We start from the raw sequence: 12,891 nt of genomic DNA, 5'->3' as shown, positions 1-12,891 counted from the left end.
TGAAGTCTGATGCACACTTATAAAGTAGTGCTCCAGGGAATCTAAACTGAGGAAATATGTCTACTTGGACAGTAATGCTCCCCAATGTAACATCCTCTAGAATTTGCAATGCAGTACTTGTTCATTGAATGTGATGCAGGGTCTAGGGGACCAATATTTTCAGCCCCTTGCAGTTTCAAAAGATAAGAGTATGCCCAGACGTGGGTCCCTTGCTTGCTGCACCACTGGATTCAAGCTAGCCTGGCTGATATGGGGTGGTACTATGGAACCAGTTCCAGGATGCTTATTTCAAGTCCAGGGAGGACCTAGCTTGGCAGTTCTGACTGGACTGTTCCCATGGGAAGAAGGGTCAAGGCTGATTTGCATATGACTGGGTCCAAGCTGGGTTCTTGTGGCAAGCAAAATAAAGATGGATTAAACCCAGATCTGTGACTGGGGTGAGTGTTCAAAAATGTTTTAGTAGTCCGTCCATCGTTTTTTTGTGTGATGTTGCAGTCTCAAAAGATACACTAGTAGTGGTAATAAGTGTTTGTCTTTAATACTTACCACTCATCTGCCAAGTAGGAAACTAGAAGCAAATGTTCCTAAATTTCTTCACCATTTGAAGGCTATTAAAAATAAGTGAAATGCTACTGCTTAATATTATTATCCCGGAATCCTGATAAACGAGTCTCATGGGCCATGGGCCACTAGTATTAAAACATATAATTGCACCTGGGGCCCATCAGCCTTCTCTGATTCTACATTCTGGATCTAAGGGTTCACTGTACAGTAGCTCATACTCACAGGCAGTTAAGTGACCTTCTATTTGACCTTGTGTGAGGACATTCTAATACACCCTTTTCAGAGAAGAATAGTCTAAATAACCTGCTGCCTGCTCAGCTTTCGGCTTCCCCCATAAAGCAAGTATTGAAACTCTGGTAGGTTCCTCAAGTCCAATATTCAGTCCGCTGTTGTGAACTCTGACTCTTCTTCCAGAGAATCTTATGCTTCTGAAAAGTGATTCATTTTGCATACTGACCAAAGGTCGGTTTCCAAAATTCCAAATTGGAGTAGGTGGCAATTCACTCTACATTATAAATATTCAGTGACTCACTGGCAACAACCACAGGTATGGAGGCCTACAAAGGGCAGTAGACCATCATGTCAGAAATTGTGTTTAAAACTTTTTTTAAAGCAGCCTGTTTTTCCTAAAGAAATACATGTAAGAAAGAGTTTTTTGAAAAAAGTTTCACTGACAAGTGCTAGGAACCCCATTGACCATTGCCCGCTCTCTAGGAAACGTTTGTTAACATTCATAAGGGGAAAGTATCCAAAGCGGAGCCCTTCTCTTTTGCAAAAGGGATACAACCAGATCTTGGTAACTTTTCAATGGTTTGCAACTTGGAATTATTGTTTTGTCTCATAATTTTGGCTATTTGGAAGGGAGTCCCACAACACACTCATTTGAAAAAGAGATTCGAAATGGAGTTGCAAATCTAGTAAAACTTTGCCAACTCCTAATATGCCTTTAGTTGTGACAAACATTTATAGGGTTGTAAAACAAGTAATCGGACTGTTTGCAACTGTAAAAATGTTTAAAAAAACAGGAACCTAGGGTCACATGTATCAAAATTGTAAACTGCGATCACCTAATTGCGATTTTCTGAGAATCGCAATTAGGTAATTGCAATTTCCAATGTATGAAACTCCAACAGTTTCAAATACCGATTTGTAGAGGGTCGTAAATCGACCTACCTCATTAATATTAATGAGGTCAATCACAATTTGCGACCCCCTAGGAATCACTAAAATCATAGGAATGGTGGCCTGCTGGGCTTAGCATACCATCATGTCCGTGATTGCTTATAAAGAAAGCAATCTTTTTTTTATATGCAGCTCGTTTTCCTTAAAGGAAAACAGGTTACGTTAAAAAAAAAAGAATGACAAGTTTTATTTTAATTTTTTAAGAGGATGCAGAGGTCCCTGGGATCACTGCCTGTTCTTAAAAGAAAATCTACAACCATTCCAAAAGGGGAAAGGGTCCCTGGGGACCCCTTCCCATTTGCAAATGGGTTACCCCCTCCTTGAAGTAGGTGGTAAAATGCAAATGTTTTCCGACCGCATTCATGGTCACAAAACATTTATATATGCCATTTGGATTCATTATTTGGAAGGGACGCCCTAAACATGCCCCTTCAAATTACCAAATCACAAACACTTTCTTTCTTCCTTTCTTTTTTCTCCATCTTACCTTCTTTCTTTTTGGCCTTTATTCCTTCTTTTTTTCCATCTTTCTTTTGTTCCTTTTTTCTTTCCATATTTCCATCCTTCCTGCATTCTTTCCATCTTTCTTTCTTCCTTTATTTTTTCTTTATTGCTTTCTTTGCTAGATTTGTACTTTGTCCTTTTTGCCTTCTTTCTTTCTTTCTTGTCTTCGTTGTTCCTTTCCTTCAATTTTTCTTTCTTTTGTGTCTTATTTCACTTTCTTTCTTTCCTTGCCTCTTTATTTCCTTCCTTCCTTCTTTCTGTTTTTCTATCCTCTATTTCTTGCTTTCCTTCCTTCTTTCCTGTTTTCTTTCTTTCTTGCATACTTTCTTTCTTATTTTCCTGTTTTCTTGCCTTCTTTCTTTGTTTCCCAAAGGCAAGAGGCTGGCAGTCAAATTTGTGGTGGTGCCATCTGTTCTATCACAGGTGGTGTTGAGTGTAAATGACAGACAGGCAGATTGCAAAATCCTGATCTAACCGCCTTGTGTAAACCCCAATGTCCCAGATTTTGAAATTTGGAGGAGGTAGGCATGGACCAGAGTAATAGTCCCAGTTTACTCAACAGACAATATAACAGCTCCAGGTTATTCCATCTGTGAACGGAAGGCAAGCAGAATTTCTCTGTCATAGGATGCCCATGGTCAAACAACTGGTCAATAGTAAGGATGCCAACTAAGTATTACGATTAAATTGGAATTTGCAATGACTTTCTAGACACTTGAGTCCTGTGCTTTTAAAGGGAAGTTCTGGCGGCCTGGATCTGCAACATCCATAGGCAATAAAGCAGTTGAGTATAAAGTGCAATGCAGAAGTGTTCAAAAAGTATAATTTGGCAGTTTTGTGGGACACGTTTGGACAGTTAGATTTAATATACATTAAGCATATAGAAATGTCCACAAGAGATAACTGTTACCACACTAAGACTGCGTACGGCATGTGGTCAAACTCAGCAAAGACACATCTACACAGCTAACTCTGTTGTTATAATACATTTTTAGAACATCACTTAATATCCATTCTATGAATTGTAGCTCTAACATTACACATAACAATTACAAACTGGTAAAACGGCCACACCAGTTCATGTCATAAGACTAGTAAGTGCCTACCCTTAAGTGTGATAACTTTAAGCAAATATTTCAGTTCAAACGTCACATCATGGAATTTGTTGTTCCCTTTAAATTCATTGACTTCTTTCCACCTTCTGGTCAGGAAAAAGATTGTACCCTGGCTCACTGCCGTACCTGTCAATAAGCTCTGATTTGTGTATTGACTCTAATCAGATTCACACAAATTATATGGAAAAGGGCTATCAAGGAAGATAAGAGAAGCATTGAAGCATGGCCAAGGGCAGAAAGATTAGTGCAAAAGGATTGCTTCAGTGTTTAAGAAGAGAAATGAAAAATAAAGACATCTGCTGGGCCCTTCATGGTGGAAAGGGGAAAAAAATACAATTAGTAATAAATCATTTTAATGTGTTCAAATATTGTAATTTATAGAAGAATACTATTCTGAATTCAAAGAAAGTCTGATGAAAAAAATACCTTGCAAGTGGTAGGCTCTGTAAACTCACAGGGCTATTTACAAAGGTAACTTACACTTGTGAGTAGTTTACATGTGTAATTTACTCTTACAATTTTGAGTAACTTTACTACTTTTGGCTATTCACAAAATCGAAGTGTAAAGTTACTCAAAAGTATAGACTTACATGTCTCCACCCCAGTTTATGGGGTTCAGTCAGAATAAATCACAATTTATGAACCTAAAGTCACTATATGTAACTTATGACTGTATTTTATGTCTCATGGAACCTGCACACTCGGGTGGAGCTTTAGCCATTATGGCAGAGAATCCGCATGATAGTGAATTGAAGACTACCACACATGGGGCTGAGACTTCTCTAGGGCAGTGACTAAGCAACCTCTGCATGGCAGTGAATAGAAAAATGATATTTACTTGCAGGAATCCAGACCCACCTGTCATAAATTATTTTACAACCACTTTAATAATACCCACACCATAAGATCTGCTTCTTTCCTCTTCACCTTTAGTGTGCTGAAGCCACCACCGCTTTTTTCACACTCAAGAATAGTTCCTGTGTTGAAGAGGAAGAGAAATTTATTTGAGGACAAGATAGCCCTTGTAGTTAATTTAGTGGTTAAATCATACTAAGTACCCGAGCCGCCTCCATTCTCCCTCCGTGGAGCCCAGAAGACAGTCTAATGGCAGGAGGTTACTGACTTTGTAAAGACATTGGGGGAGGACATCTAGACCATGGGGGACGTTAAGAAAATTTCACAATATGAGAGGAATCGGATGAGGGAGATTTTCGCCAGGGTTCAGCTGGCTCAAGTTGTTCCTGGTGGGCCAATGAAACCCATCTCCATCTCATCCTCCCCTGGAGAAGAATGTCCTCTCGACAATTCACACTAACCTGCTATATGGGATGGCACTTCAGGACAACACTGATGTGGTGTTAATTCTGCATTAAGTACTATTTTCTCAGCACACAAATTCCCCCTTACATCCAAAATGGATGTGAGAATGCATTTGGCATTTAGAAATAGCGCTAAATGCAACAACATGCAAATAGAAGTGCTAGCTGCCATTCATGCTTGACAAATGTGGTCTTGGGACAAGATTTCCCCCCTACTTACGTCTGGTATTTAGCACTAGTTTCTTATCACAATATGCACCTTCACAACACATCTAAAAATGGCTACGTGGATGCATTTTGCACTACGAAAATAATACTAAATGCAAAATAACACAAAGAGACGCTAAATTAGTTGTCCCTATGCTAAATCCTTCCCCAAAATGTATTTTCTTTGTGTGAGCAGGCATAATCACATAGGGCCAATTACAATGACAGTGGGACTGCCACTGACAGGCCTGTCTGTGGCGCTCCCACCACCATTGGAACCATGTATTCCCCCCACCATATTACCATGGTAGGCGGATGGTTGGCGGTCGGAAAGACCAACGCCACTCATCCGACGGGCACCTTGAGCCCACATGTGAGTCGGAGGAGAATCCAATCCCTACAATGGTGGTGGTGCCTACCAGGCACCGCCATAGGGATTATGATGTCCCATTCCGCCCGCCTTTTCATGGCGGTTATCCCGCCATAGAAAGGCAGGCGAAAAGGGACTTTGGGTGCCTGTAGTGGGCCCCCTTTCACCCTGGCCCTCAGATGTGAGTTTTGGGGGGAAGTTCTGGTGCCCCCTTACATATCTCCCAACATGTGGCAGGCACTGCAGGGTGTCTGCCATGTAGTGCAGGGATATGTCAGGTGTCCCCTTATTGCATTGCAGCGTGCTGCTGCAGCCAGCATCACCGACTACAATGCAAAACATGGGCATTGCGACCGCTGTGGTGGCTGTCGCATCCTAATGCCTCTGTCGGGACCGCCGACTTCCTGTCAGGTGGTCCCGCTTACGATACGGTCCACCCGCCATCCTAATCAGCCCGAAAAAAATTGTTAATTCAGCATCAAAATCTGTTGTGGAATTACCAAAATTACAAATTTTACTCCAGCATAATTAAAATTACTCCCAGGCTGGATCACTGACGGAATATGAGAAACGTAAATATTGTGTTACAGAATATCGTGTCAAAAATATTGAGGACCAAAATATCAAGAAGGTAAGCTCAAATAGGTAAATATAGATTTACCATTCTTAACTCCTCATCTAGATACCTTGACGATATATATATCGTCAAGGTACATATATGTGGAGTTATATATAGTAAAACTTTACTTACCTCAAGAAACTTGCCTTCACAATATTTTTTACCTCGATATTTTTGACATGTTATTTTGGCCCACGATATTTGTGTTTCCAATATTCTGTCTAAATACCTCATGGCCTAATCATAATCTCCTGCCTGATATCTCTCCATAGTTGCCAATTTTCCCAGGTCCGTGCTTGACTAGGTTGGTTTTATATAGGGTTAAATAAGTGAGGTCCCAGATTTTTAAGAAAAGAAACAAGCACTGGCATACCTGGTGTGGAAACGCTTTTCGGGTTTATGTTTATGTGAATCAGTAATAATGTGTGCTAACCATTTTCAAACATGATTTTACATATATGGACTGAAAAAACATAATTTATTTTGAAACAGACATCTTAGGATTTACAGAAATGGGTTTATTAATGTGTTTTAGTTAGGCAACATATTTGTGTATAATTCTATTTTGAACAAGATGGAAGCATTTTCTGTCACTCACTAGTGCTTCGCCCCTGTGCATATCCTTTCCCCACAGGCTCCAGAAAGCACAGTCAAACTGGTGTGATAATAGTTTATTTCCACTGCTGTTGTTGTCATGCTGGTGTTAAATCTTCCATGGTGTTGTTGTAAAATTGTTACAAATAGATACGTTTTTCGTTCCTTTGCTATTCATGTGCATTCGAAGGAAGTCTATTGTCAAATGTTTCATATTTGTTCGAACATCTCTGGATTACATTAGCATGGAGGGTGTTAGTAATATTAGGAGAAAATGGCATGGTGCTTAAGTGTTAAGATAAAGATGTTTTTTTTGTGTTCTGATTTGCTAAAGAAATTATACCTTTTCTCACACCATGTTGAAATTGCATAAATGTTAATTTTCTATGCAGGAATTGTGTACAAAAAATATTTTATTTGGGGGGGGGCAGAAGACTTTCGTATTCTACTAGGAATGCTGCCCAATTTCATTGTGATTTTGCTGCCCATATTTACTTACTGCCTCCCTCATCCTTATGGCCAGGGTATGTTTGTTGTGCACTCTCATCCTTAAAAGTTCTAAGATGTTCTTTGTGAATCTATCATCTTTATGGCCAAGGCATGTTGTCTTGCCGTCTCTGCCTTAAATTTTGTAAGGTGATCTTGGCACATCTTTGCCATGTCTTGGAAACATTTCGCAACATCATTCAAGGCACAAGTCTGCTGTCCTCCTGCACATTATACTGTTGCCGGTAAAAGGGTGACTCACAGTGGGCCAACCTCCTGCATGCATGGTCATCTTTCATGGCTAACTGGTTATCCAGCATGGACAGGGGTGTCAACTGGAAGGTTGGGTGGGGACGATTGGTGAAAGGGGGATGTCTCCTCCAAAACAGATGTGTAGTCTATTTCCGATGATTGAAAGAAGATCAGAAATGTACCTTCCTGAGAGGATTGTGTTATGGTTTTACAAAGATACCTGTTAGTCGAGGGCTCTGTGGAGGTGAGTGCTTCATAGGTAGATGAAGCAGCTGTGGCTTCTAAGCTAATGACTTGTGACTGGCAATACCCAGAAGTGATTTGGGAGCAGCACGGTTGCTCATCCATGAAGTGGCCTTCTTCAAGATGTTCTGGGAGGGGGCAACAATGACACTTACTCATTCATGTCTTCCTCCTCTTTCTTTTCAACCAGCTCCAGCTCCTGATCCTTCTACATTTCTTCTTGTTGAGCAGTGCTGGCCACTGACATTATTGCCTGGAGAAGGATTGGTTTATGTCCTTGGTATGTCCATGGACATCCACTTCAGCATTTTTGTCCAACGCAATTACCCTATTGCCTTTAAGAAGATGTCAACAGCTGAGGTACATAAAATGAGGTTTGAGTCAAAGTTCAGCTGATTACTTAAGTAAACTTTGTTCTACAAATAATTAATAAAGTTAGTACCATAATGATAAGTTTACGAGCATAAAACTATTAAATTAATATTTGATCCATGGATGGAATTATTATGTCTCTAATATACAAATCATAAACTCATTCTTAGAGATTAGATTTCTGGACCTTGATGAGATCAGCTGTTGAGTCTGTGCCCTTGTATTTGGTGTTTTTCAAAATACTTCTAGAATGACCAGCTATAGAAAAAGGATTTATATTCAATAGATATTGTCAATCGATAAACATTTATCATGAGCATAAATGCTTGCATATTCTAGATACATAAAAGGAAGGAAAACATACTACATCACAAAAAAAAACTTTTAATACTAGATATTCTTCAGAATTAAGATAGTTAATGAAAAGAATAATGATGAAAAGCAGAAGTTAGGATCAGAGGTTCTAAGACTTACCAAGTGTATATTGGTAAAGTTACTTGTAGTAACTTTACTGTCATAAATTCCGTTTTCAGACTAAACCCCCTGTTTCATGGGGTGAAGACATGTAAATCAACACTTTGTGAGTACTTTTTTACTTGTAAATGGTGAATAGTCCAAAGTAGTAAAGTTACTCAAAAGTGTAAGAGTAAACTTACAGGTGTAAATTTACTGATACATACGTTTGCTGTGGGGAACAGGGCCCTGTGTGTTTAGGTTGGAGTGTTTCAAAGGTTTGGTGGTAATTTTTTGTTCAGTGAGCGTTGGGTTTGTTTTGGGCTTTATTGGTTAACTAAACACCATTAAGGTTAATAACATACCTATTGGCCTTCGGTTAGAGTTAATTTGTTTAAATTGTTGCTGGTTATTTGGCATTTTTGAATGAAAGTGGTAGGGGCCTAGAAATATTCTTTCAATGTGAGCTTGTAAAAAAATCAAACCTTCTAATTTGAGGTCAGGTTGGTGGGGAGGGGGTGGTCACAATCTGTAAGGTAGATACTGCAACCCACTAATATTAACCAACTATGATGATTGCTGACCTTAGGGGATTTTCCAGTCTCATGCCAAACTCTATCGTACTGGTTCAGGTTTGTGATGCTGCTTTCAAATATACCTGAGGATTTATTTGAGTGATGCAGTTGTTCCTGGCTGTGGCTTGCTGGTGCTGCTAGCACATTAAAGCTACTTTTAATTTTATCCTAGATTCGATAAGAGGCCTGAGAAGAGTGTTCAAAGGTGGTTTTGCTTGGTCGTACTTTTGCAGGTTGAAGTAGAGTTTGGCACCATGATTTTGATATGTTTGCCATCTGTTTATAACCTTTTCTGGGAGATCTATGTAGCTCATATTGAAGTAATCCAACAACATATAACTAGGCTACATCCCACTCAGTGACTTGTCTGAATTATGGATGGTATTTTCCTGAGAATATATGTTATTTCCTCTTAAGTGTCATTGAATGTAATCCAGCCTAGCTGTCTCCTAGCTGCTCACCCAGAGTGAGAGATGGTAATGGAATGTTGGTGTGACTGTGATGAATGGAATGCCTGAGTGCCTGTGTGAATGAGTGGTGACAGTTGGAGATGGGCTGAGCAGCAGGGAGGCTGCTACTGGTCAGGCTTGAGCAAGAGCTGGAGACAAGACTAGCAACAGGAATATGGACTGATGCACTTATTCATCTGCAACTAATAAAGAAGTCTACTAAATTCTACTTGGCTACCTGTGTCAACATGTGTAAGGTCACAACAATATACTTGTTTGTTAAGACCATTAAAAGATGTATACAAGATTATCCCTATATTTCTACTTTTTAATGTGTGGATGGTGTGGAGCCCTGTTCATTGGCCATTCAGAAACACAGAAGCCTATTGCGATCACATCCTCCTAGTACCAGGACTTCTGCTTTCACTTTGTTTAGGCAAATGGAAATTTGACTTCATCCACTGGAACGTGAGGTCAAGGCACTTCATAATGTTAAACTGACTCTCACTCTCATAGTGTTATCCTACTAAATATGTATTTGGGTGTCATCTGGAAACATCTGGAAATGTACCTGATGCTACTTTAAGGTTGGTTCCAGTGTGAGGAAGTAAAGGTTGAAGTCTACTGGGAGGAATCAGATGGGATACCATACTACCCTTCATTGTGATGTTATGCCACCAAGTGGTAGAAATGCGCTATGCATGGGCTGATCATATAACATAACAATTTCCAAATTGTACTTTTTTACATTTGCCCAACAGATATCTTCAGATTTCAGCAGCAAGTATTATTCTCATATACATTTGTTTTCTTCATGTTAGCAGCGTATACATATTAGGTGAAACACAGTAATGTGAAAGTGCAAGGGATATTTACCAGCAGCCTGTTTTTGATCCAGCCCCCAGTACATGTGAAACCCTCATGGCTAAAAGTGTCAAATGTTGATTTATGCTTCAATATTTATTTCTACTTGTATCCTGAAGTGTGACTGTATCAGATCATTTTGGTACACCTTGCTTCAACTTTGAGAAATTGATAAATCATTGGTGACATAAAGAAAAAGAGAAGTGCAGGAGAGTTCAGGTGCTTTTAATGCAAATGTCATGAGGGAACATAGGGCCAGATGTATTAAACACTGGTCGTAAAATACTGGTCACAATTTGCGAGCAGTATTGCTGCAACCAGTGTGGTATTTCCTGAAACAACCTATGTACTAATAGGTCAGATCAAAAAACAATGAGTACCCGGAGACACAATTTGAACTACCTTATAAATAATAATAAAGTAGGTTGCAAATAATGACCCACTACAATTCGCTTGCATTACATGGATGGTGGCCTGCTGGGGTCACCAAACCACCATGTCTGTGATTGCTTTTCAATAAAGCAAACTGTTAAAAAAAATGCAGCCCATTTTACTTAAAGGAAACACGATTGCGTTTAAACAAACAAAAAAGAAACTTTAAAAAAAAATGAAGCAGTGGTCTCGTGAACCACTAGCTTCTCTTAAACAAACCCTTTTTTTTACATTCACAAGTCCCAAAGAGACCTGACCTTTTGCAAATGGTTTTCCTCCTCCTGTGGGGTGTCTGTATTATATCAATGTTAAGCAACTGGATTTCACCTGATAACCATTGATTCATGCCTTTAGAAATGGATACCAATTCAGCATTTGGTAAACACACTTAGTGATCTAGAAACCCTTTTCTTAATCATTTAATTATTATTATTAATCATTTGTAAAGCACAACTTCCACCTGGCAGGCACATTGGTGCTATCAATGTTCATCGGTAAGATCAAGGCTTGGGTAACAGTTTTATTCTTTTGAATAAGGCGCACTCTGACCGAATTTATTTAGGAAAGAGACACGTTTTTAGGCCCTTCCTAAAACTAAGTGCATCTCTATTTGTGGGAGATGGGCAGCTTATTCCAAGATTCTGCTGCTTTGACTTGAAATGTTTCCCCTCCAGTTTTCCTACACCTCGGTACACATACAAGATTAGCTGACAATGATATCAGCCTCCTTGACGGTTTTTGGAGTAGGTGACATTTTCTTGTAGGAGTCTGGGTCCTGAGCCATTTAAGGCTTTGTGGACTATGCACATCACTTTAAAAATGCCTCTCTCTTTAACTGGTAACCAGTGAAGTTCTTTTAGGGTATTTTTTGCAGGATCACCCATGATTTATTAAGTGTTAGTTTGGGCGCCATTACCTGTGTTCTATTGAGTCTTTTAAGTGGATAATCTGGGCTTCCCAGTAGGAGGGCGTTGCACTAGTCAATCCTACTTAATATTGTACTATATACAACCATCTTTCTTACTGGCTCTTAAGCAAGGGGACAATTTCCCTCAAATTTCTCATACTGCCATGCTAGGAGGCTACTATCCTATTAACCTGAACTTCCACTGAGAGTTTCATAACGATCTGTACCCTTACATTTCTCACTGAGTGAGCTGTAAATAGATCCACATCTTTTGTCCACGGCTAAAAATATTTGAAAGTGGGCATGGAACTTTACTGGGGGCACAGTGCAAGAACTCTGTTTTGCTTCCATTACATTGTAATGTATTATTGCTGACCCACTTTGCCATTTCAGATAGGCAAACGTGGAAATCATCCAACTGGCTCGTGTTATCATTGTCCAGAGATATAACTCATTTGAATTTGTTTGCGTAATTTGTAAAAGACAACCCAAAAGTTTTGATTAGGGTTAGTATGGGGTGTAGATACACACTGAATAGAATAAGGATTAATGCAGACCCTTGTGGCACTCCATGTGATAACTCTTTAAATTCTGATCTAAACGGGGGGATAGAGATAGCTTGCCATCTCTCTGATAAATAGGATATAGGAAAGTGCCTTCCTCCTCTATTTACTTTAATCTATTGAGTAAGATTCGGTGGTTGACAGTGTCAAACGCTGCTGAGAGATCTAATAAAATCAAACTGCAGTCTGCCTACCGTCAACCCGCTTCCTCAGCTCATCTCTTGGTATAATTAAGACTGATTCGTCACATAGGTTGGTATGAAGCCCATCTGTTCTGGTCCAAGTAATTTATTTGATTCTAAGAAATTGACCAGTATTTTGCTGGTGTGCTTTTCTACGATTTTGACCAGATAAAGGAGCTGAGAGATTGGCCAAAAATTTCTAGGAACCTGTATATCAGTGTGTTGTTTATTTGATAAGGGAGTAACTAGTGGTTTCTTCCAAACTGCTGTTACCAACCCTGTAACTAATGATTGGTTACAGATATTTTGTAGGTCCGAGAATAATTGATTCCCTCTATCTTTCCAGATTTTATGTGGTACGGGGTCTAATATGGAGCCAGAGGAGATCAGCTAAGTTAAACACTGAATTCTTTCTCATTTAACAGGTTTATATGGCCAACTTCATACTGGCTCAACTTGCTGTAGGGTCACCTTAGAACTGCTGGGGGAGTTGGAGGGTGATTCCATGGTTTTAGGGGTTTCCCCTTGCCCCAGTGAGCTATCTTTACTACTGTTTTTTAGAACTAGGCCCACTTTATTATGAAAGATTTCTGAAAATGTATTGCATAGTTCCTGTGATGGTGCTACTATTTGCTTTGT

The 12,891-nt window shown here is 39.5% G+C and overlaps 1 protein-coding gene across 2 annotated transcripts in view; it reads right to left on the bottom strand.

Annotated features, from left to right (window-relative positions):
* LOC144761503 (trypsin I-P1-like) overlaps positions 1 to 12,891 on the bottom strand; it is a 124,306-nt gene that overhangs the window by 85,617 nt on the left and 25,798 nt on the right. Inside the window, exon 2 of one of the 2 annotated variants that reach the window (XM_078646833.1) lies at positions 2,234 to 2,840. The exons of the other annotated variant lie outside the window; for it this stretch is intronic. Within the exon in view, the coding sequence (XP_078502959.1) occupies positions 2,234 to 2,328 (95 nt within the window). The 5' untranslated portion in view covers positions 2,329 to 2,840. The remainder of the gene's footprint in view (positions 1 to 2,233; positions 2,841 to 12,891) is intronic. 2 annotated transcript variants of the gene reach the window in all.

Source organism: Lissotriton helveticus, chromosome 6, assembly GCF_964261635.1.
Source record: "Lissotriton helveticus chromosome 6, aLisHel1.1, whole genome shotgun sequence".
Classification (NCBI taxonomy): domain Eukaryota; kingdom Metazoa; phylum Chordata; class Amphibia; order Caudata; family Salamandridae; genus Lissotriton; species Lissotriton helveticus.
The sequence above is the reverse complement of the archived record's forward strand: the minus strand, read 5'-3'. Positions and strand labels throughout refer to the sequence as shown.